The sequence below is a fragment of the Sciurus vulgaris genome (assembly GCF_902686455.1).
Source record: "Sciurus vulgaris genome assembly, chromosome: 11".
Classification (NCBI taxonomy): Eukaryota; Metazoa; Chordata; class Mammalia; order Rodentia; family Sciuridae; genus Sciurus; species Sciurus vulgaris.
Window position 1 is genome coordinate 65,996,225 of NC_136472.1, and position 25,210 is coordinate 66,021,434.

General features: G+C 37.6%; 1 protein-coding gene across 1 annotated transcript; it reads left to right on the forward strand.

Moving 5' to 3' along the window:
- The first annotated feature begins 724 nt into the window (after positions 1 to 724).
- LOC306640959 (interferon-induced very large GTPase 1-like) lies at positions 725 to 16,294 on the forward strand. Its single transcript, XM_079105702.1, has 3 exons — positions 725 to 1,048; positions 11,472 to 11,572; positions 12,492 to 16,294. The coding sequence occupies exons 1-3, from the start codon at positions 772 to 774 to the stop codon at positions 16,281 to 16,283; spliced, it is 4,170 nt and encodes a 1,389-aa protein (XP_078961828.1). The 5' UTR covers positions 725 to 771; the 3' UTR covers positions 16,284 to 16,294.
- The last annotated feature ends 8,916 nt before the right edge of the window (positions 16,295 to 25,210 follow it).

Consider the following 25,210-nt stretch of genomic DNA (forward strand, 5'->3'; position numbering starts at 1 on the left):
TGCAGTCATGTATAATTAAATAGAATAAATAAAAAAACAGGGAGACAGAATAAATGATGCTGATATTGGCTTTAATCTCAAATACTTGCACACCTAGAAAAGTTTTTTTTTTTTTTTAGCATAGGACAAAGTAGAGGCAAATGAGAGGAGGAAGCATAGGGGAAGGGTGAAGATTCTATAGTTACAAAGAAATCAGAGAATTAATTTTTGCTATTCCTATTGTTTGTCCCAATTTTCATATGCAAATAAAATCTCCTAAAGAACATCTGCCTACCCACCCAAGACACACAAGTAACACAAGCATAAATGTCTTCCTTTTTTCTGTTACACTTTCATTCACTGTAACTGCCCATAATTCACTTACTTTTTTCTATCTACTGGGAAACAGTATCCATCGCTCTCCATAAGATGCCATCTCATCCCATTCCCCACAAACAGACATCATGTAATAAATAATCTTGGGAATTCTAGGGGTGCAGCAAGACTGTGGAGAAAGAGAAAGGAAGGCAAATTGCTCTGAATCTTTGAGGAATATCAGCTACATAGGAAATATGTACCATGGGCACATCTACTGAGGATCAAGGGGGTTTTCTTTGTTTGTTTGTTTGTTTGTTTGTTTTTCAGCAAAATAGTCATTGATCTCACCTCTACTTGTCTTTTTCTCACTTCTCTTCAAGCATTTGGCTCACATAATTCCCATCACTCCTGTGGTAATCCATTTCAGGTCGGTAACTGCAAGGATAACATTTCCTGGAGATTCAACTGTTCAGAATGGAGAGCACATCAAAGGCCTTCCTTCTTACCATCCTTGAGGAGCTCATAGAGGAGGAATTGTCGAAGTTCAAGTTCCGACTGACATGCACACCTCTTCCTTCAGGATACAACCACATTCCTCGGGGAACCCTGGAGCAAGCAAACACAGTCACACTTGCTGAACTATTGATCCAGTACTATGGGGAAGAATACTCAAAGGCAGTGACCCAGGAGGTCCTGAAAGCCATAAACCAACGCAGCCTGGCAGAGAAGATCAGCGAATTCACAGAAAATTGTAAGTCTAAAACCAACCTACCCTTTCCTTGCCGGATATGATTCAGCACTTTCCCTGAAATCTTCCATGTAATTAATTACACATGAACATGGACAGCATAATACATAAAAGGAGCTGTGTTTCATGGTGCTTTGTTAAAAAATAATTTACTAACCTAGAATTTACATAAAATAAAATTAACTATTTTTATTTTTTCATTTTTAATATTTTTATTTGTTTTAATTAGTTGTACATGACAGTAGAATGCATTTATACATTTTGGTAAATCATACATAAATGGAGTATAATTTCCCATTTTTCTGATTGTGCATATGGTAGGATCACCTTGTTCATTGTGTCTGTTTCACTCTCTTCTTCCTACCCCCACACCCCTTCCCCTCCTTTCACTCCCCTCTACCTAAAAAAAGTAAATCTATTCATCCCTAGCCTCCCCACACCTTATTGTGAATTAGCCTCTACATATCAGAGAAAACATTCAGCCTTTGGTTTTTTGGGGGGTTTGGCTTATTTCACTTAGCATGATATTCTCCAACTCCATCCATTTACCAGCAAATGTCATAATTTCATTCTTTAAAGCTGAGTAATATATATCACATGCACACACACACACACTCACACACACACACACACACACACACACACACACACACACATATATATATATCACATTTTCTTTATCCATTCATCTAGGTTGGTTCTATAGTTTAGCTGTTGTGAATTGAGCTGCTATAAACATTGATGTGGCTGCGTCATTGTAGTATGCTGATTTTAAGTCCTTTGGGTATATGCCAGGGAGTGGGATAGTTGGGTCAAATGGTGATCCCATTCCAAGTTTTCTGAGGAATCTCCATACTGCTTTCCATAATCGTACCATTTTGCATTCCCACCAGCAATGTATGAGTATACCTTTTCCCCTACATCCTCACCAACATTTATAGTTGCTTGTATTCTTGATAATTTCCATTCTCACTGGAGTGAGATGAAATCTTAGAACAGATTTGATTTGCATTTCTCTAATTGCTAGAGATGTTGAATGAACGCTTTTTCGTATATTTGTTGATTGATTGTATCTCTTCTTCTGTGAAGTGTCTATTCAGTTCTTTTACCCATTTATTGATTGCCTTATTTGATATTTTTGGTGTTAAGTTTTTTGAGTTCTTTATATATCCTAGAGATTAATGCTTTATCTGGTGCATGTGGTAAAGATTCTCTCCCAATCTGTAGGCTCTCTCTTCACATTATTGATTGTTTCTTTTGCTGAAAAGAAGCTTTTTAGTTTGACTCCATGCATTTATTGATTCTTGATTTAGCTTCTTGCACTTTAGGGGTCTTGCTAAGGAAGTCAGATCCTAAGCCAACAGGGTGAACATTTAGACTTACTTTTTCTTCTAGTAGTTGCAGGGTCTTTGCTCCAGTGCCTAAGTCCTTGATTTACTTTGAGTTGAGTTTCATGCAGAGTGAGAAATAGAGTTGCAATTTTATTTTGTTACATGTGGCTTTCCATTTTTCCCAGCACCATTTGTTGAAGAGGCTATCTTTTCTCTAACGTATGTTTTTGGCACCTTTGTCTAGTAGGAGATAACTGTATTTATGTGGGTTTGTCTCTGTGTCTTTTATTCCATACCATTGGTCTACATGTCTGTTTTGATGCCAATAGCATGCTGTTTTTATTACTATAGCTCTGTAGTATAGTTTGAGGTCAGTGATAGCAGGAACATACCTCAACATCATAAAAGTCATATATGCTAAACCCAAGGCCAACATAATTCTGAACAGAGAAAAATTAAAAGCATTCCCTCTAACATTTGAAACAAGACAAGGATGCCCTCTTTTACCACTTCTTTGTAACATTGTCCTTGAAACCCTAGCCAGAGCAATTAGACAGAAGAAATTAAAGGTATACAAATAGGAAAAGAAGAACTCAAACTATCACTATTTGCCAATGACATGATTCTATATTTAGACACAAAAAAATTCCATCAAAAATCTTCTAGAACTAATAAGTGAACTCAGCAAAGTCACAGGATATAAAATTAATACCCATAAATCAAATACATTTCTATACATCAGTAATGAATCCACTCAAAGAGAAATAAAGAAAGCATTCACTGTAGCCTCAGGAAAAATAAAATACTTGGTACTCAATCAAACAAAAGAGGTGAAAGACTTCTACAAAGAAAACCAAAGAACACTAAAGAAGGAAACTGAAGAAGACCTTAGAAAATGGAAAGACCACCCATGCTCCTGGATAGGCAGAATTAATATCAAGTAGACATACTACTAAAAGCATTAGACAAATTTAATGCAATTCCTATTAAAATCCCAATGACATTCTTCATAGAACTAGAAAAAAAACAATCATGAAATTCATTTGGAAAAATAAGAGACCCAGAATAGCCAAAGAAATCCTTACCAAGAAAAGTGAAGCAGGAGGCATCACAACACCAGACCTCAAACTATATTACAAAGCAATAGTAAATTAACCACTTCAAAGGGAACAATTCAATGGCATTTAGTACCACAAGGTTGTGCAAATATCACCTGTCTAGTTCCAAAAAATGTCCTTTACTCCAAATTTAAGCCCCTTACCCAGTAAACAGTTTCCTCCCATTATCCTCCCTATTCCTCCCAGACCCTGGAAACCATCAATCTGTGTCCTATATGTTTATATGTTTTTATATATTCTAAATATTTCATATGAATGATCTCATACAGTGTGACTTTTGTGCCTGGATACTTTCCCTTTAGTATGCTTTTGAGCTTCATTTACATTGTAGCATGTAGCAGCACTTTATTCCTTTTATGTGTAGACAGTATTCCATTTTAAGTATTTGCAACCCTTTGTTTTCCATTGCACCGTTGAAAAACATTTCATCTGTTTCTACCTTTTGGCTAGGGAAAATAGAGCTATTATGGCTATACATATACAAATAATTGTTTGAGTACCCATTTTTAATGTTTTGGGGTATATACTTAGGAAAATTGCTGAGTCATATGATAATTTTATAGTTAATTTTTGAGGAAACACCAAACTGTTTTCTGTATTAGTTGAACTGTTTTGCATTCTCTCCAACATTGCACAACCTCCTCTCCAGCAATTGTTATTTTCTATTTATATGATTATTAGGATAATGAGTTGAACTGGCAACTCAATATGGTTTTTTTATTGTAAATAAATGGGATACATGTTGTTTCTCATGTTGAAGGGCATCTAGGATGGTTCCACAATCTGGCTATGGTGAATTGAGCAGCAATGAACATTGATGTGGCTGCATCTCTGTAGTATGCTGATTTTAAGTCCTTTGGTTATAGGCCTAGGAGTACGATAGCAGGGTCAAATGGTGGTTCCATTCTAAGCTTTCTGAGGAATCTCCATACTGCTTTGCAGAGTGGCTGCACTAATTGGCAACTCCACCAGCAATGTATGAGTGTACCTTTTTCCCCACATCCTTGCCAACACCTATTATTGCTTGTGTATCTTGATAATCGCCATTCTAATTGGGGTGAGATGGAATCTTAAGGTAGTTTTGATTTGCATTTCTCTTATTACTGGAGATGTTGAACATTTTTTCATATATCTGTTGATTGCTTGTAGATCTCTGTGGCGGGCAAAACCCGGGGCCTAGGCTTACGCCACGTGCATCTAAAGATGGTGACTGGCAGAGAGCAAACGGTGTCCTAATTATGCCTGGAGAATGGCAGGACGCGTTTACAATTGGCTGTATGATAATCAGTTCACCTGCCTAGCGCATGGACAGATATACTTTACATGTATGCTTGAGTGAGTGATCGCTTGACCTTTAACAGGATTGGATGGACATATCTGGTTACAATTGCTTATGCATGAGACTGCTTATATATTGAAGGTGTTTTTTGAATAAACGGGAAGCTCCTTCATAAACCTCTGAAGTCTACGTGTCTTCTATCCCGCTGGTCAGGCCGTGAGCGCGAAAAGCGGCGCCCAGCCGCTGGGAGCAACCCAAGCAAAGAAGCTGCGGTTTTCCGTAAGCAGCGGCAAGCAGCGGTCTTCAGTAAATCTTCTTCTGTGAAGTGTCTGTTCATTTCCTTAGCCCATTTGTTGATTGGGTTATTTGTATTCTTGGTGTAGAGTTTTTTGAGTTCTTTATATTTCTGGAAATTAGTGCTCTATCTAAAGTATGAGTGGCAAAAGATATTCTCCCACTCTGTAGGCTCTCTCTTCACATTACTGAGTTTCCTTTGCTGAGAGAAAGCTTTTTAGTTTGAATCTACCCCAGTTGTTGATTCTTGCTTTTATTTCTTGTGCTACGGGAGTCCTCTTAAGGAACTCTGATCCTAAGCCAACAAGTTGTAGGTTTGGACCTACTTTTTCTTCTATAAGATGCAGGGACTCTGCTCTGATTCTGAGGTCCTTGATCCATTTTGAGTTGAGTTTTGTGCAGGGTGAGAGATAGGGATTTAGTTTCATTCTGTTGCACATGTATTTCAAGTTTTCCCAGCACCATTTGTTGAAGAGGCTATCTTTTCTCCATTGCATATTTTTGGCACCTTTGTCTAGTATGAGAAAATTGTATTTATTTGGGTTTGTGTCCATGTCCTCTATTCTGTACCATTGATCTACCTGTCTATTTTGGTACCAATACCATGTTGTTTTTGTTACTATTGCTTTGTAATAGAGTTGAAGATCTGATATTGGGATACCCCCCTGCTTCGCTCTTTCTACTGATGATTGCTTTAGCACTTCTGGGTTTCTTATTCTTCCAGATGAATTTCATAATTGCTTGCTCTATTTCTGTAAGGTATGTCATTGGGATTTTAGTTGGAATTGCATTGAATCTGTAGGGCACTTTAGGTAGTATGGCCATTTTGACAATATTAATTCTGCATATCAAGAACATGGGAGATCTTTCCATCTTCTAAGGTTTCATTTAATTTCTTTCTTTAGTGTTCTGTAGTTCTCATTGTAGAGGTCTTTCACCTCTTTTGTGAGATTGATTCCCAAGTATTTTATTTTTTTCAATGCTATTGTGAATGGGGTAGTTTTCCTAACTTCTCTTTCTAAAGATTCATCACATGTATAAAAAACCATTGGATTTATGAGCATCGATCTTGTAACCTGCAACTTTACTGAATTCACTTATGAGTTCTAAGAGTTTTCTGGTGGAATTTCCAGGTTCCTCTGAATATATAATCATGTCATCAGCGAACAGGGATAGTTTGGGTTCTTTTTTTCCAATTTGTATCACTTTAATTTCTTTGGATTGTCTAATTGCTCTAGCTAGAGTTTCAAGGACGACGTTGAATAGAAGTGGTTAAAGAGGGCATCCCTGCTTTGTTCCAGTTTGTAGGGGGAATGCTTTCAGCTTTTCACCATTTAGAATGATACTGGCCATGGGCTTAGCATAGATGGCCTTTACTATGTTAAGGAATGTTCCCACTACCCAATTTTTTCTGGTGTTTTGAGCATGAAGCGATGCTGTATTTTATCGAATGCTTTTTCTGCATCTATTGAAATAATCATGTGATTCGTAACTTTAAGTCTCTTGATATGGTGAATGACATTCATTGATTTCCAGATGTTGAACCAACCTTGCATCCCTGGGATGCAACCTTACATCCTTGAACCCACTTGATCGTGGTGCACTATCTTTTTAATATATTTTTGTATGCGATTTACTTAAATTTTGTTGAGAATTTTTGTGTTGATGTTCATTAAGGATATTGGTCTGAAATTTTCTTTCCTCGATGTGTCTCTGTCTGGTTTAGGTATCAGGGTGACATTGGCTTCATAGAATGAGTTTGGGAGGGTTCCCTCCTCTTCTATTTCATGAAATACTTTGAGGAGTATTGGAATGAGCTCTTCTTTAAAGGTTTTGTAGAACTCGGCTGAGAACCCATCTGGTCCCGGACTTTGCTTTGTTAGTAGGTTTTGATGACCTCTTCTATTTCATTGCTTGAAATTGATTTATTTAAGTTGTGTATGTCCTCCTCGTTCAGTTTAGGTAATTCATATGTCTCTAGAAACTTGTTGATGTCTTTGAGGTTTTCTGTTTTGTTGGAGTATAGATTATCAAAATAGCTTCTAATTATGTCTTGTATTTCACTTGTGTCTGTTGTGATATTTCCTTGTTCATTCCGAATTTTAGTAATTTGAGTTTTCTCCCTCTTTCTCTTTGTTAGCATGGCTAAGGGTTTATCAATTTTGTTTATTTTGTCAAAGAACCAACTCTTCATTTTGTTAATTTTTCCGATTGTTTCTTTTGTTTCAATTTCGTTGATTTCAGCTCTGATTTTAACTATTTCCTGTCTTCTACTACTTTTGGTGTTGGTCTGCTCTTCTTTTTCTAGGGCTTTGAGCTGTAGTGTTAAGTCGTTTATTTGTTGATTTCTACTTCTTTTGTTGAATGCGCCCCATGAAATAAATCTTCCTCTCAGTACTGCTTTCATAGTGTCCCAGAGATTTTGATATGATGTGTCTTTGTTCTCACTTACTTCTAAGAATTTTTTAATTTCCCTCCTGATGTCTTCTGTTATCCATTCATCATATAATAGTGTATTATTTAATCTCCAGGTATTGGAAAAGTTTCTTTTTTTTATTCTGTCATTTATTTCTAATTTCAGTCCATTATGATCTGATAGAGTATAAGGTAGTATCTCTATCTTCTTGTATCTACTAACGGTAGCTTTGTGGAATAAAACAGGGTCTATTTTAGAGAAGGATCCATGTGCTGCTGAGAAGAAAGTGTATTCATTCTTTGTTGAATGGTATATTCTATATAAGTCGGTTAAGTCTAAATTGTTGGTTGTGTTATTGAGATCTATGTTTTCTTTATTCAATTTTTGTTTGGACGATCTATCCAGCGGTGAGAGAGGTGTGTTAAAATCACCTAGTATTATTGTGTTGTGGTCTATTTGATTTCTGGAATTGAGAAGGATTTGTTTGCCATACATGGATGAGCCAATGTTCAGGGCATAGATATTTATGATTGTTATGTCTTGCTGATTTATGCTTCCCTTAAGCAGTATGAAATGTCCTTCTTTATCCCTTCTGACTAGTTTTGGCTTGAAGTCCACATTATCTGAAATGAGGATGGATACTCCAGCTTTTTTGCTGTGTCCATGTGCCTGGTATGTTTTTTCCCATCCTTTCACCTTTAGTCTATGGGAATCTCTTTCTATGAGATGAGTCTCTTGCAGGCAGCATATTTTTGGATTTTTCTTTTTAATCCAATCTGCCAGTCTATGTCTTTTGATTGATGTGTTCAGGCCGTTAACATTCAGGGTTATTATTGTGATATGATTTGTATTCCCAGTCATTGGACTCATTTTTGTTTTTTGACATGATTTGATTTCTCCTTTATTGGCTATTCCTTTCAGCTAGTTCCTCCCGTTGCTGATTTGCATCGTTGTTTTTCATCTGTTCCTCATGGAATATTTTGCTGAGAATGTTCTGTAATGCCGGCTTTCTTTTTGTAAATTCCTTTAGCTTTTGTTTATCATGGAAGGATCTTATCTAATCGTCAAATCTGAAAGTAAGTTTTGCTGGATATACAATTCTTGGTTGGCATCCGTTTTCTTTCAGGGCTTGGTAAATGCTGTTACAGACACTTCTACTTTTAGGGTCTGAATTGAAAAATCTGCTGATATTCTTATTCGTTTCCCCCTGAATGTAATCTGATTCTTTTCTCTCGTGGCCTTTAAAATTCTGTCTTTATTTTGTATGTTAGGTATTTTCATAATAATGTGCCTTGGTGTGGGTCTGTTGTAATTTTGTATATTTGGAGTCCTATAAGCCTCTTGTACTTGGTTTTCCATTTCAATCTTCTGATTTGGGAAATTTTCTGATATTATTTCATTGAATAGATTGTTCATTCCTTTGGTTTGTTTCTCTAAGCCTTCCTCAATCCCATTAATTCTTAAATTTGGCCTCTTCATGATATCCTATAATTCTTGTAGATTCTGTTCATGATTTCTTATCATCTTTTCTGTTTGGTCAACCTTGTTTTCAAGATTAAATATTTTGTCTTCAATATCTGAGGTTCTGTCTTCCACGTGATCTATCCTATTGGTTATGCTTTCTATGGAGTTTTTAACTTGGTTTATTGTTTCCTTCATTTCAAGGATTTCTGTTTGGTTTTTTTTCAGTATCTCTAACTCTTTATTGAAATGCTCTTTTGCTTCTCTTATTTGCTCGTTTAACTGTTGATTGGTGCAATCATTTAATGCCTGCATTTGTTCTTTCATCTCCTCGTTTGCTTCCCTGATTGTTTTAATTATGTACATTCTGAACTCCCTTTCTGACATTTCTTCTGCTGTGTTGTCATTGGGTTTTATTGATATAGTATCTATGTTTGTTTGGGACATTTTCTTCCCTTGTTTTCTCATATTGGTCAGATGTCAGTGGGACTCTGTGATATTGCAGATTTCCTCTATTGGCTTATAGTGTCCCTGTAGATTTCCAGTGTATCACCTACCAGCCTTCAGTAACCTGAAGTCTTGGATTAACTTGATAATGCAGTGCTTCTGAAGAACGCTGCCCCTAGCCCACTACTGTTTCCAGGGAGAGAGACCTGGAGAGGTCTCTGGCTCCCTTATCCTGGTCCCAGAGGCTGCTTGCAGATCGGAGGTTTCCACTGGCTTGGGGACTTGTAGCTGGCTCTGTGTAGAAAGGCTCTCACTGGGCGGTCTGCTCCGAGAAGCTAGCCTAGAAAGGTGCTTCCTGCCAGAGGTGGCCGGGCTGCTTGGGGAAGTCCCTGGCTGTCCTGTGCTGGTCTCTGAAGCAACCTGCCAGCGGGTGGGGCAGGCCAGAGCTGGCAGCGGGGCAGGCCGGAGCTGGCCGCGTGCTGGTTCTGTGCAGAAAGGCTCTCACTGGGGGGCCTGCTCTGCAAAACTGGAGAATCTGGCCCTGTGGGAGGACCCCACCGCCAGAGTGCTCAGAGCTGCCTGGGGGAGACTCTATCTCCCCTGTCTTACTCTAATAAGCCGTCCGAATCTGGGCCTGCCGCCCAGCTGAGCTTCACTGGGTGGGGAGACTCACCCCGTGGTTCTATTTTAGTCTGAGTCTCAATGCCTCCCCATCTTGAATCCTGGGTTCTGGAGTGACTGGAGATGCAGTCACCCTCTAGTCTGCCATCTTGGATCACCTCGTCTCAATATGGTTCTGATTTGAATTTCCCTAATAACTGTTGATGTAGAGCATCTTTTTATGTATTTGATGGCTATTTGTATGTCTTCTTTGGAGAAATGCCTATTCATTTCTTCTGCTCTTTTTTGGGGGGTGGGGGCAGGGTGTACCGGAGATTGAACTCAGGGGCACTCCACCACTGAGCGACATCCTCAGCCCTGTTTTGTATATTCGAGACAGGGTTTCACTGAGTTGCTTAGTGCCTCCCTTTTGCTGTGGCTGGTTTTGAACTGGCGATCCTCCTGCCTCAGCCTCCTGAGCCACTGGGCTTACAGGTATATGCCACTGTGCCAGTTCTTTTGCTCACTTCTCAATCAGTTTTCTGGGGGGGCGGGGGGAGCTGTGGAGGTTTTGTTTGTTTGTTGCTATTGACTTGTAGGAGGTTCTCATATACTTTAGACATTACTACCTTATCAGATAGTTAGTTTGTAAATAGTTTCCCCCATACCATGTGTTGTCTTTCCACTGTTATTTCCTTCCTTTGCTATTCAGGAGCTTTTTAGTTTGATGTAGCCCCACTTGCCTGTTATTGTTTTTATTGCCTGTATTGTTGATCACATCTAAGAAATAATTGTCAAGACCAATGTCAAGAAGTTTTCCCCCTGTGTTTTCTTCAGTGTTTTATGGTGTTGGGTAACAAGATATATACATTAGATGTGTGTGATTTCCAAAGAAATAAACAAACCAATCAATAAATGGGCCAAAGAATTAGACATTTATCAAAAGAAGAAATACAAATAACCAACAAATATATGAAAAATTTCAACATCTCAAGCAATCAGGGAAATGCACATCAAAACTACACTGAGATTCCACCTCACTACAGTCAGAATGGCAGCCTCAGCTTTAAATCAAATACTGAAATTTGAAATTTGAATAGGATTTATTGGATTTTTTATTGAAATATTAATGGAGAAGTTATAAGGACTGCCTAAACATGCATTCAAGTGCAAGGAATTGAAACTTCAAAAAACATATTGAAATGAATAAGATTCAATACATCTTATTAAAATACATGACTTCCAGAGTTCAATATAAGAATCCTAATGGGAAAAAACTCATAATGGGGAAGGGGAGCATTCTGTCGGCAATGCCTTAGTTACTCTGAAATGATAATTGTTCTTTTTATGCCATTTTATGTCTGACACCATAATTATTCATGTCAAAGTGTTGGTTCCAAACTAGTGGTTGTGGGTGAGGAAAAGCCCTCTTTGTACTTTACTAATGGAGAGATTAATTAACATTATTTTCCCTCCAAAGGTGGATCTTCCAGTGGAAAATATGGCAAAAAAACAAAAAAGAGGAAACAAGAGACTGAAGAAGAACCAGATGAAGATAAACAGAATCTAACAGTTTCAAAGGTTTGTAATCAACTCTGGGGCACGTGTTTGCCCTGGAGTGGAGGGGAATGCCTCAGTCATAGGGATCTTCTACCTCTCAGAGACTTACTAACTCCAGTATCCTACTGCATACCATACCATAGTCTTCCCAACTCAGGACCAACATGCCTCCAAGGTGTTCTAGAGAAGAGCAAGGTCCCAGAGAGGTCTATCTCTCTGTTCATTTCTGTATCACTGTGGACACATTTCTTTATTTTTATGAGTCTTTTCTCTCCAAAATGGGAACAATAACAATAATGTGATGCTATCAAAATCAAAAGTTACTGAATAAAATTCAATCTATTTTCCTCACTAAATTTTTTTCTGCCCACATATTCTGCATTGCTTTCTGTTACCAAAATTATGCCCAACTTTCACACATCTTTCCCTTGATTTTTCTGTTCTCTTTATCTAAGATGCCCCACCTATTACTTTTCTGCAAAAATCCATTTCATTCCATGATCTAACTTGCACAAACATCTTTCTTACAGCAGGTTCCTTACTATTTCTTTATAGATTCTCTTTTCTCCTTATTAACTTTCATGATGATCTGCTACAAAAGTCTTTTCTCAACCTTGCCTCCCAGAAAAATCTGGTCACTTTTTCAAATGTATTTCCAGTGCATTTTAAACTTGCTATTATTATGTTTTAATTTGCATAATAGTGCAGTATTATTTACTACATGCTTTTTTAAAACTCTGTTATTAAGTTTTAAGTCCTTCAAGGTTGGATTCTGAATTATACTTCATCCCTTGATCAGCTCATTGCCTAGCACATAAAAGGACCCAATTTATTTTTGGAAAACTAATGAATATATTCATGCATGAATAAATTTTAAGCCTAACTAAGCCTCTTTATTATATTGACAATAGTCATTATCGTTGTTTCTTTTCCTTTCTAGAAATTTAAAAACTTGTTTAAATCAAAGAAAGCACCCAATGAATCTACTCATCACAGAGATATTCAACCATACAAAGATAAGGAAGCAACAACTAAAAATCAACACTTTCATGACTTGATCAAGCGGCTTAATCTAGAGTGTTATTATCCCAAGAAGATGACCAAAGTTAATTTTCATTTGATACGTAAGACCTCCTTCCTTGGCATTAAACCAAGTACTGAGGGGGAGCTACCATATTGCTTTTTAGAGAAACTTTTGGTATTAGATTACCATTCAAGGTACCTAGTTTACAGGGGTAAGATAGAAACAACTTCTACTGCATCACAGACACTGAAAACTACAGATTCAGAGAGGAAATTGCCAACATTTGAAGACTTTTTCACTATCAAGGAAGCACATTCAACCATAGTACCAACTTGCATTCACCCAATGGACATACAAATGGCAATTTTTCACTGTGCAGATGATTTTACAAGACAGTATATTGCAACCAAACTTGCCATTTGTCAATTTGCTCTCCCATTTTTGGTTCCCAATCCCTGTAATTCCCAAATTGAATTCCCTCTTTGGTCTCTTAGGCAAGTCAGGAGAAGTTGGAGAGAGGTAGAAAAAATAGGTTGGGGAAAAAAAATTAGGAATTATGATAACCAACTGATTAGCTGGCAGCCTATCCCCATTGTATCTTTCATAAGAGTTGGAAATTTTGTCTCCACTTCCAAGTCACAGATTCTGAATTCACTCCTGAGTAAGTGCAAACATGACAATTTTTTTCACCACCATTCTAAGACAGACAATAATAGATGTCTTTTGATGGAAGGGGTGGTGGAAATATGCTGGTTCTGTCCAAGTGGAAGAGCTGAGGACAGATTTGAAAATTGTATTGGCTTCACCAATCTCCATGGAAATGGTGAAATGCATGAGAAGCAAGTGAAGTTCTTGCTTGAGGTGTCCTCTGTCATTATATTCCTCCTGTCAACTTCTGACATTGAAAAAATGAAGAGTTCCATCCTACCTGACCTTTTAAAATCACCCAAACCACTCATCTGTTTGTTTGAAAATGTAGAAAATATTGTGGATGAGAAGTATGACCTTCACAAAGTAAGAATTGGTATCAAGAATCTACATAAGGTAGAATTAGCTGACAAAATTACAGCTACATTAAAAGAGTTGATGAAGGATTCCAGATCTTACAGTTTGAATAACTGTGCCAACATTGCTAGGAAGTATAACTTTATAATTGATGAGGATCAAAGATATTGCCAAGAAGCAGGGAAAAAGGCTGATAACATCATGGATCTCTTGGAGAAAGTGAAATTATTTCAGAGAAAAGAAAAATTCCTTCCCCTGCAGGGACAGCTATGGCATGATTGGTGCAAGAAGGATAAGGAATTCTATCAAGTGAGAGAGAAGGGGAACAGAAGCATTGAACAATACAAAAATGAGATTGAGAAGGAAAAGCAAAAAATACGCTGTGAACAATATCACAAAGTTATTGACCTTACTGACCTGATGAATTCCTTTCTTGAGGGTCTTCAGTCACACCCAGAAACTCACATGGAGCTGTATTTTCTGCAAAGACTGAGTATGTTAATGGAACAATTAAGCAAGAAAGACTTAGAAACACTCTACCAGAGGCACAGTTTCCTGTTGGCTCAAGTGCAAACAGAGAAGCAAAAGCAGTCAAAGACTGACTCCCTCAGACTCTGGAAGGCTGAACTAGAAGATATTTCCAAAAAGATCAGTGATTCTACTCTAGGAATTGAGCATTTCCTGAGAGAGGTGGGCCAGATCTATGAAGCTCTGGAAGAAGCTTCCTCCCAAACAAATACACTGTTTCTCTCCCTTCCCCAAATGGCTGCTGATCTGATGGTATCTGGAGTTGCCATTGAATTGATGGATGGAGATGCTTCATATGTGCCCTTGAAGTGGGTGGCAGCTGTTTTTGACAAGGTCTCTGAGAAACTTGGAGAAAAACGTGTATTTGTTCTTTCTGTCCTCGGCCTGCAGAACTCAGGGAAGTCCACATTACTGAATGCAATGTTTGGCCTACAATTTAGTCTCAGTGCTGGAAGGTGTACTCGGGGGGCCTACATGCAGCTTCTGAAGGTGGAAGAGATTCTCAGAGAACAGCTGGGTCTTGATTTTGTACTTGTTGTGGACTCAGAAGGACTTAAGTTTCCACAGCTCATCAACAAAACACAGGTTGAGAAAAATGAGTTGGCAACCTTTGTCATTGGACTTGGAAACTTAACTCTAATCAATGTTTTTGGAAAGAACCTTTTAGAAATTCAAGATATTCTGCAAATAGCTGTCCATGCCTTTCTCAGGATGAAACAACTGACTATGTCCCCAAGATGCCTATTCGTTCATCAAAATATAGAAGAAGTTATAGATACAAATCAAAGTATGGCAAGGCAAAGATGGCTGCAAGAGAAATTAGATGGAATGGCCCTTGCTGCAGCCAGACACGAACAGCGCTCAGATGTATGCCAGTTCAGTGATGTCATAAAGTTTGAAGTCAAGACCCACATCCATTACTTTGCTTGCCTCTGGGAAGGTTATCCCCCAATGGCTCCTCCCAACCCCTCCTACAGCTGGGATGTCCAGGAGCTGAAAAGCAAGATTCTTAATCTTGCCAAAGAAGAATCCAGGGGAAGTATTTTAAAGATATCAGAACTTAAAGTCCGGATACGAGATTTATGGAAGGCCTTAGTGAATGAGAACTACATCTTTAGGTTTAGGAACACTGAGGAGGTTATAGTCATGAATAAACTAGAGACCATGTACAATAGCTGGGCCTGGGAGCTGAGAAGTCATGTGCTGGAATTGCAGAAACAGCTAACCAACCAGATTCAGAATGGAGAAGTTGAAGAAATCAAGAGAAGCTCAATTGAGAAACAAGTGGTGGAAAAACATGAAGCCATTAAGCAAAAACTTGAAAAGTGTTTTCAAGAAGACACAGACAGAGATATATTAGCTCAATGGAAAGGTAAATTTGAAAGCAATTTGAAGACTCTTAAAGAGGAGCTTATAGTAGAAATATTGAAAAAATGTGAGACTATAATTTGTGGAAAGAAAGTACAAGACCTTTGGAAGGAACAAAAAGTAAAACTTGAACATAAGTTGTTAGAAAAAATCAGGGGAATGGCTGTGTCCCCCAAGAGAATGGAGTTACATGATAAGGAACTAAGAGATGTGTTCAACAAGATCTGGTCAGAGAACATCTCCATTCTATTGCCTCCCTTATTCTCATCTGCTGATGATCCTGATATTGAAATTGACCTAGAAAACATTCTGCTACAGCATTTTAAACAGCATCCTAATATTGTCAACAAAATTAGGTACCGTAGAACAAAGAAAGCATTTTCTATCAATTATTCTAAACATGTTATTATTTTGCAAAAGTCCCAAGCATATGGGCCTCCTGTGGAAGAGTTTGAAAAAGACATCGTGAAGCGAACAGCTAAAATTATGAATGTGGTTGAAGAAATCATACACATAAGAGAACAACAAAATGAGGGATACAGTTCTAGTTATTTCCATGAAATTCTACAAGTGATCCATACTGAGACTGAGGTTGCATCTCAAGAAGTCACATACTTGCTATCCAACAGCTATAAACTGGAACTTGCCCTAGAGCTATTCCAACAGGCAGCAAATAGTTTTAAAAAGATGTGCATTGCATTCAAGATGGTGAACAACCCTATTCTGTTTCTAGAAAGCAAAAAAGAGGAATCTTTTACTAATTTCAAGTTGTCTTACAAACACTGTCAGAACATTGATTTTCTCTGATGCAAAGATTTCTACTGCATTATAAATTAGGGTAAATGCTCAAAAAGCTTATCAATCCATCATCTATCTTTTCTCTTCAGTTACATTTCCTTCTGTGATGAGCATTTTTGTAACACAGATAATTAAACCTAATCAATTAAACACAGTTTGGATCTACTCTGGAAGTTTTTAAATTAGTAGATTATTCTAACTTCCAATTATTAATTTCCAGAACTGCTATTTTGCCAAAAGTTTAAGTTGAATATTTATTAGAAATAACACAAAACATGCAAATCACTTTTTGGTTAACCAACATATCAAGCAATGCAAAATTATAGAAGAGAAAAAGGAAAATTTAAGAACTAGGAATGTATTGTTTGTTTCCTTCCTTCCCTCCCTCCTTCTCACTCACCCTCCCTTCCTCCCTCTCTCTTTTTTTCTTTTTCTTTCTTTCTTTCTTTCTTTCTTTCTTTCTTTCTTTCTTTCTTTCTTTCTTTCTTTCTTCTTCCTTCCTTCCTTCCTTCCTAGATTTGGGTAAGTGCTAGAGATATATCTCAATATAGGACACAGCCTTTGTTGTTAAGTGAGCAAAGAGAGCCTCTTTATAGCCCCTAGGTTGTTTGTGAAGCCCATGTGTGCTAGTGCCATTTGTACTCATGTTTTCTTCTGAGTCTCAAGTTCCTCAAACCTCTTAACTGAGTTGTGCATATTTTATTCAAGCACTGCTTGAAAGAAACAAAGAAATATTACTGAAGGGCTATGGAAAATAATATTCCTACAAGATAGCCCCCAAAGAAAAGAAGAGAGACGGGTATATCAGGAGAAGGGAAGGAAAACTATCTCAGCAGTAACCTCCCAGTAAATTATTTCCTAATAACAATGGGCCCTGAAGGAAAGCCGTGGTGGATATTGAATGTTGGGCTCTGGACTTTGACCTTCCCCCATTGCAAGTTAGTTCTAAATGGAGGCACAGTAAATATCAAAACCCTGGGATGTGGATCCCAGAGAAAGAAAAACAATGGGCAAGATTTGAGTACTCATCCCTCGGAATCTGGATTCCTACCTCCCCAGATAACAATGAATTTCAACCTTTTTACCAATACCTTCTGAAGTTAAAGTTTTAACCTGCACAACTAGCCCCTGACTATCCAAATTGCATATCCACACTCTCCAACGATCAAACCATCCTCGTTCTACCCCATAAAATTAAAATTCCTTCTGTAACCAATGGCCATTTTCTCATCCAGAAAATGAGTTCCTACAGTGCCTGAGTCCATGAAAGAACAAACGGCTTCTCTGGATCTGATGAGGTCTGCATCCATCATGTTGTGCTTACACTTACTACAACAAATAATAAGATTTGCTATCATTGAATTCAGGTATCAGGTCATTGACGGAATAAGGCTTAGCTTAGACATAAGCAGGAGAACTATCAGAAAATACTTGTAAGTTGAAGAAGGTAAACCCTAATCTGAATCTAAAATAAAAATTGTCAGTTAAGAAAAAATTTTCAGGATCCAAGATGGTGGACTAGAGGGTGACTGCATCTCCAGTCGCTCCAGAACCCAGAATTCAAGAAGGGGAGGCATTGAGAGACTCGGACTAAAATAGAACCACGGGGTGAGTCTCCCCCATCCAGTGAAGCTCAGCTGGGTGGCAGGCCCAGATTCGGGCGGCTTATTAGAGTAGGACAGGGCAGGTAGAGTCTCCCCCAGGCAGCTCTGAGCACTCTGGCGGTGGGCTCCTCCCACAGGGCCAGATTCTCCAGCCTCGCAGAGCAGGCCCCCGAGTGAGAGCCTTTCTGCACAGAAGCAGCGCGGCCAGCTCTGGCCCGCCCCGCTGCCAGCTCCGGCCCACCCGCAGGTTCCTTCAGAGACCAGCACAGGGCGCCAGGGACTTCCCCAAGAGGCCCAGCCCCCTCCGGCAGGAAGCGCCTCTCTAGGCTAGCTTTTCAGGGCAGACCGCCCAGTGAGAGCCTGTCTACACAGAGCCAGCCACAAGTCCCCAAGCCAGTGGAAACCTCCGACCTGCAAGCAGCCCCTGGGACCAGGGCAGGGCAGCAAGAGACTTCTCCAGGTCTCTCTCCCTGGAAACAGTAGTGGGCTAGGGGCAGCGTTCTTCAGAAGCACTGCATTATCAAGTTAATCCAAGACTTCAGGTTACTGAAGGCTGGTAGGTGATACACTGGAAAGCTACAGGGACACTATAAGCCAATAGAGGAAATCTACAATATCACAAGAGTCCCACTGACATCTGACCAATATGAGAAAACAAGGGAAGAAAATGTCCCAAACAAACATAGATACTATATCAATAAAACCCAATGACAACACAGCAGAAGAAATGTCAGAAAGGGAGTTCAATGTACATAATTAAAACAATCAGGGAAGCAAACGAGGAGATGAAAGAACAAATGCAGGCATTAAATGAACGCACCAATCAACAGTTAAACGAGCAAATAAGAGAAGCAAAAGAGCATTTCAAAAAAGAGTTAGAGATACTGAAAAAAAAACCAAACAGAAATCCTTGAAATGAAGGAAACAATAAACCAAGTTAAAAACTCCATAGAAAGCATAACCAATAGGATAGATCACGTGGAAGACAGAACCTCAGACATTGAAGACAAAATATTTAATCTTGAAAACAAGGTTGACCAAACAGAAAAGATGGTAAGAAATCATGAACAGAATCTACAAGAATTATGGGGTATCATGATGAGGCCAAATTTAAGAATTATTGGGATTGAGGAAGGCTTAGAGAAACAAACCAAAGGAATGAACAATCTATTCAATGAAATAATATCAGAAAATTTTCCAAATTTGAAGAATGAAATGGAAAACCAAGTACAAGAGGCTTATAGGACTCCAAATATACAAAATTACAACAGACCCACACCAAGGCACATTATTATGAAAATACCTAACACACAAAATAAAGACAGAATTTTAAAGGCCGCGAGAGAAAAGAATCAGATTACATTCAGGGGGAAACCAATAAGAATATCAGCAGATTTTTCAATCCAGACCCTAAAAGCTAGAAGGGCCTGGAATAGCATTTACCAAGCCCTGAAAGAACATGGATGCCAACCAAGAATTGTATATCCAGCAAAACTTACTTTCAGATTTGACGATAAGATCCTTCCATGATAAACAAAAGCTAAAGGAATTTACAAAAAGAAAGCCACCATTGCAGAACATTCTCAGCAAAATATTCCATGAGGAAGAGATGAAAAGCAACAATGTAAATCAGCAACGGGAGGAACTAGCCTAAAGGAATAGCCAAATAAAGGAGAAACCAAATCATGTCAAAAAACAAAAATGAGTCCAATGACTGGGAATACAAATCATATCACAATAATAACCCTGAATGTTAATGGCCTGAACTCATCAATCAAAAGACATAGACTGGCAGATTGGATTAAAAAGAAAAATCCAAATATATGCTGCCTGCAAGAGACTCATCTCATAGAAAAAGATTCCCATAGACTAAAGGTGAAAGGATGGGAAAAAACATACCAGGCACATGGACACAGCAAAAAAGCTGGAGTATCCATCCTCATTTCAGATAATGTGGACTTCAAGCCAAAACTAGTCAGAAGGGATAAAGAAGGACATTTCATACTGCTTAAGGAAAGCATAAATCAGCAAGACATAACAATCATAAATATCTATGCCCTGAACATTGGCTCATCCATGTACGGCAAACAAATCCTACTCAATTCCAGAAATCAAATAGACCACAACACAATAATACTAGGCGATTTTAACACACCTCTCTCACTGCTGGATAGATCATCCAAACAAAAATTGAATAAAGAAAACATAGATCTCAATAACACAATCAACAATTTAGACTTAACCGACTTATATAGAATATACCATTCAACAAAGAATGAATACACTTTCTTCTCAGCAGCACATGGATCCTTCTCTAAAATAGACCCTGTTTTATTCCACAAAGCTACCATTAGTAGATACAAGAAGATAGAGATACTACCTTGTACTCTATCAGATCATAATGGACTGAAATTAGAAATAAATGACAGAATAAAAAAAAGAAACTTTTCCAATACCTGGAGATTAAATAATACACTATTATATGATGAATGGATAACAGAAGACATCAGGAGAGAAATTAAAAAATTCTTAGAAGTAAGTGAGAACAAAGACACATCATATCAAAATCTCTGGGACACTATGAATGTAGTACTTAGAGGAAGATTTATTTCATGGGGCGCATTCAACAAAAGAAGTAGAAATCAACAAATAAACGACCTAACACTACAGCTCAAAGCCCTAGAAAAAGAAGAGCAGACCAACACCAAAAGTAGTAGAAGACAGGAAATAGTTAAAATCAGAGCTGAAATCAACAAAATTGAAACAAAAGAAACAATCAGAAAAATTAACAAAATAAAGAGTTGGTTCTTTGAAAAAATAAACAAAATTGGTAAACCCTTAGCCACACTAACAAAGAGAAAGAGGGTGAAAACTCAAATTACTAAAATTCGGAATGAACAAGGAAATATCACAACAGACACAAGTGAAATACAAGACATAATTAGAAGCTATTTTGATAATCTATACTCCAACAAAACAGAAAACCTCAAAGACATCAACAAGTTTCTAGAGACATATGAATTACCTAAACTGAACGAGGAAGACATACACAACTTAAATAAATCAATTTCAAGCAATGAAATAGAAGAGGTCATCAAAAGCCTACCAACAAAGAAAAGTCCGGGACCAGATGGGTTCTCAGCCGAGTTCTACAAAACCTTTAAAGAAGAGCTCATTCCAATACTTCTCAAAGTATTCCATAAAATAGAAGAGGAGGGAACCCTCCCAAACTCATTCTATGAAGCCAATGTCACCCTGATACCTAAACCAGACAGAGACACATTGAGGAAAGAAAATTTCAGACCAATATCCTTAATGAACATCGATGCAAAAATTCTCAACAAAATTTAAGCAAATCGCATACAAAAATATATTAAAAAGATAGTGCACCACGATCAAGTGGGTTTTATCCCAGGGATGCAAGGTTGGTTCAACATCCGGAAATCAATAAATGTCATTCACAATATCAACAGACTTAAAGTTAAGAATCACATGATTATTTCAATATATGCAGAAAAAGCATTCGATAAAATACAGCATCGCTTCATGCTCAAAACACCAGAAAAAATTGGGGTAGTGGGATCATTCCTTAACATTGTGAAGGCCATCTACGCTAAGCCCATGGCCAATATCATTCTAAATGGTGAAAAACTGAAAGCATTCCCCCTAAAAACTGGAACAAGGCAGCGATGCCCTCTTTCACCACTTCTATTCAACATTGTTCTTGAGACTCTAGCCAGAACAATTAGACAAACCAAAGAAATTAAAGGGATACGAATTGGAAAAGAAGAACTCAAACAATACCTGTTCGCTGATGACATGATTATATATTTAGAGGATCCTGGAAATTCCACCAGAAAACTCTTAGAACTCATAAGTGAATTCAGTACAGTAGCAGGTTACAAGATCAATGCTCATAAATCCAATGCATTCTTATACATAAGTGATGAATCTTCAGAAAGAGAAATTAGGAAAACTACCCCATTCACAATAGCATCAAAAAAATAAAATACTTGGGAATCAATCTCACAAAAGAGGTGAAAGATCTCTATAATGAGAACTACGGAACACTAAAGAAAGAAATTAAAGAAAACCTTAGAAGATGGAAATATCTCCCATGTTCTTGGATAGGAAGAATTAATATTGTCAAAATGGCCATACTACCAAAAGTGCTATATAGATTCAATGCAATTCCAATTAAAATCCCTATGATGTACCTTACAGAAATAGAGCAAGCAATTATGAAATTCATCTGGAAGAATAAGAAACCCAGAATAGCTAAAACAATCCTCAGTAGAAAGAGCGAAGCAGGGGGTATCGCAATACCAGATCTTCAACTCTATTACAAAGCAATAGTAACAAAAACGGCATGGTATTGGTACCAAAATAGACAGGTAGATCAATGGTACAGAATAGAGGACACGGACACAAACCCAAATAAATACAATTTTCTCATACTAGACAAAGGTGCCAAAAATATGCAATGGAGAAAAGATAGCCTCTTCAACAAATGGTGCTGGGAAAACTGGAAATCCATATGCAACAGAATGAAATTAAACCCCTATCTCTCACCCTACACAAAACTCAACTCAAAATGGATCAAGGACCTTGGAATCAGACCAGAGACCCTGCATCTTATAGAAGAAAAAGTAGGTCCAAACCTACAACTTGTTGGCTTAGGAGCAGACTTCCTTAACAGGACTCCCATAGCACAAGAAATAAAAGCAAGAATCAACAACTGGGATAAAGTCAAACTAAAAAGCTTTCTCTCAGCAAAGGAAACTCTCAGTAATGTGAAGAGAGAGCCTACAGAGTGGGAGAATATCTTTTGCCACTCATACTTCAGATAGAGCGCTAATATCCCGAATCTATAAAGAACTCAAAAACTCTACACCAAGAATAAAATAATCCAATCAACAAATGGGCTAAGGAAATGAACAGACACTTCACAGAAGATGTACAAGCAATCAACAGATATATGAAAAAATGTTCAGCATCTCTAGTAATAAGAGAAATGCAAATCAAAACTCCCTAAGATTTTATCTCACCCCAATTAGAATGGCGATTATCAAGAACATAAGCAACAATAGGTGTTGGTGAGGATTGGGGAAAAAGGTACACTCATACATTGCTGGTGGGGTTGCGAATTAGTGCAGCCACTCTCGAAAGCAGTATGGAGATTCCTCAGAAAGCTTGGAATGGAACCACCATTTGACCCAGCTATCCCACTCCTTGGCTATACCCAAAGGACTTAAAATCAGCATACTACAGAGATACAGCCACATCAATGTTCATAGCTGCTCAATTCACTATAGCCAGATTGTGGAACCAACCTTGATGCCCTTCAGTTGATGAATGGATAAAGAAACTGTGTCATATATATACAATGGAATATTACTCCTCCATGAAGAATGATAAAAAATGGTATTTGCAGGCAAATGGATGAAATTGGAGGATATCATGCTAAGTGAGATAAGCCAATCTCAAAAAACTAAAGGACGAATGATCTCACTGATAAGCGGATGAGGACATATAACGGGGGGTAGGAGGGGTTAGCGTTAGGGTTAGGGTTAGGGTTAGGGTTAGGGATAAGGAGGGTGGTAAGAATGGAGGAAGGAAGGACTGTATAGGGGGAAAAGAGGGGTGGGAGGGGTAGGGGGGAAGGGGAAAAAAATAACAGAATGAATCAAACAACATTGCCCTATGTAAATTTATGATTTTTAATTAAAGTAAAAGAAAGAAAAAAAGAAAAAACTTTCAGGCAAAGAGAAAAACTTAGACCCTTTGAGGAAATAGAATTTCACTGATATGCATAAAGCACTATGTGGGATGTGAAAGGAAATTAAATTAGAATGTTATATAATAAACTTTGTTGACCCTCATAAGGATATTTGATTTTGTCCTGGATGAGATTTTTTAAAAGATTAATAATTATGCTGTATAATTTCCTTTTGTCTCTTCAGGACGTCACCCTTGCCCCTATGTTCTGCATTGTACACCATGAAGGCAATTTTGATGTCTTAAGTTAACTAGCCCTTCTTACCTTCTGACTTCAGCTTGAGTTTTTCCAATGGGAGTTGATTATAGGAGATTGGGAATAAGAAGGAGGATATTATAATATTTGTCCCTGTGCTTCCCTCTTTGGCCAGGCATAGGTCAGCAGTGACCTTTTCTACAAATACAGATATTCTTCCTGCTCTTGCTACCTCTTGGTGTTTCACCATTCCTTTATCCCTATCACTGTAAACAGTCCCTTCATTAAATTCTCAAAATTCACCATATTGAATGTGCTATATTTTCGCAAGTTGTTTAAGTACAGTCCTTTTACAGGTATATAATATTCTTTAAAATAAAGTTATTTGTGCAACTCTTTTATGCCTTTTGAAATGTATTTTGCACATGAGAGATCAAGGAGCAATTTCCTTCCATTAGATGCTCATGAATAAAGGACTTTTCCAAGAGCTGAAAATTTTGCTAAAATGTGGATAAAGGGCAAAATTCCCAATTTGTTCATTTGGCTAAAGAAAGGGGCATATAATACTAATGGTTAAAAAAAAGAATATTAAATGGAATAGACCTGAAACTAAAGGAAAACTGAAAATGCAATCACCTTTGAACTGGTTATATGATAATATTAAAGTTTTACCAAATGATACACCTCTGCCCCAAGGAAAAAGGAATTCCAGCTACTTGAACTCCTAATTTGACTTTACTATTAAAGGATACAAGATGATGTAAAGAAAACTATTGTGGATCTTCTAGCTCAATCCTCCAAATGGGGATGAATGGTAGTGAAATGTTAGGATTATATGGAAGAGAAGAAACAATAAGAGTAAAACTATACCTCAAAACATTTGAGCAAAGTAAATTTAAAACAGGATGAAAAATAAGAATAGCTGGAGAACTATTACAATTTAGTGAATTGTTGTGAAAAATTACAGTTTGCTTATACTAACTAGTCAAACTATTTTTAATGAATACATTAAATTAATACTGTAAATTAATACATTAGTTCAATTAGAATTTTTAAATATGATGATTACATAAAGAAAGAATCTACAATCCCTTCAGAGCAAAAACAAATTAAAATGGTGCAAGGTAAATGAGAAGAGTATGTTTTAGGTGATAGAAAGGCAAGGGTCTCTTGGCACAAGTCCTAGCAAAGGACTGGATGTCTTTGTATTAATATGGGTAAACTGGTCTGGACATTGTGAAGAAACTACATCAGAATTGCTGAATAATAATGCATGCATACTGTCATACCAAGGAAAAGATAAAGGGAAATATGATTAAATGAGGGAGATACTATGATGCAACTATAGAGAGCTTAAA

Coding starts and splice junctions, on each gene's coding strand:
- LOC306640959 (XM_079105702.1), top strand. CDS start 772: ATGGAGAGCACATCAAAGGCCTTCCTTCTTACCATCCTTGAGGAGCTC. Junction 1,049..11,471: donor CAGCGAATTCACAGAAAATT/GTAAGTCTAAAA, acceptor TTCCCTCCAAAG/GTGGATCTTCCAGTGGAAAA. Junction 11,573..12,491: donor AGAATCTAACAGTTTCAAAG/GTTTGTAATCAA, acceptor TTTCCTTTCTAG/AAATTTAAAAACTTGTTTAA.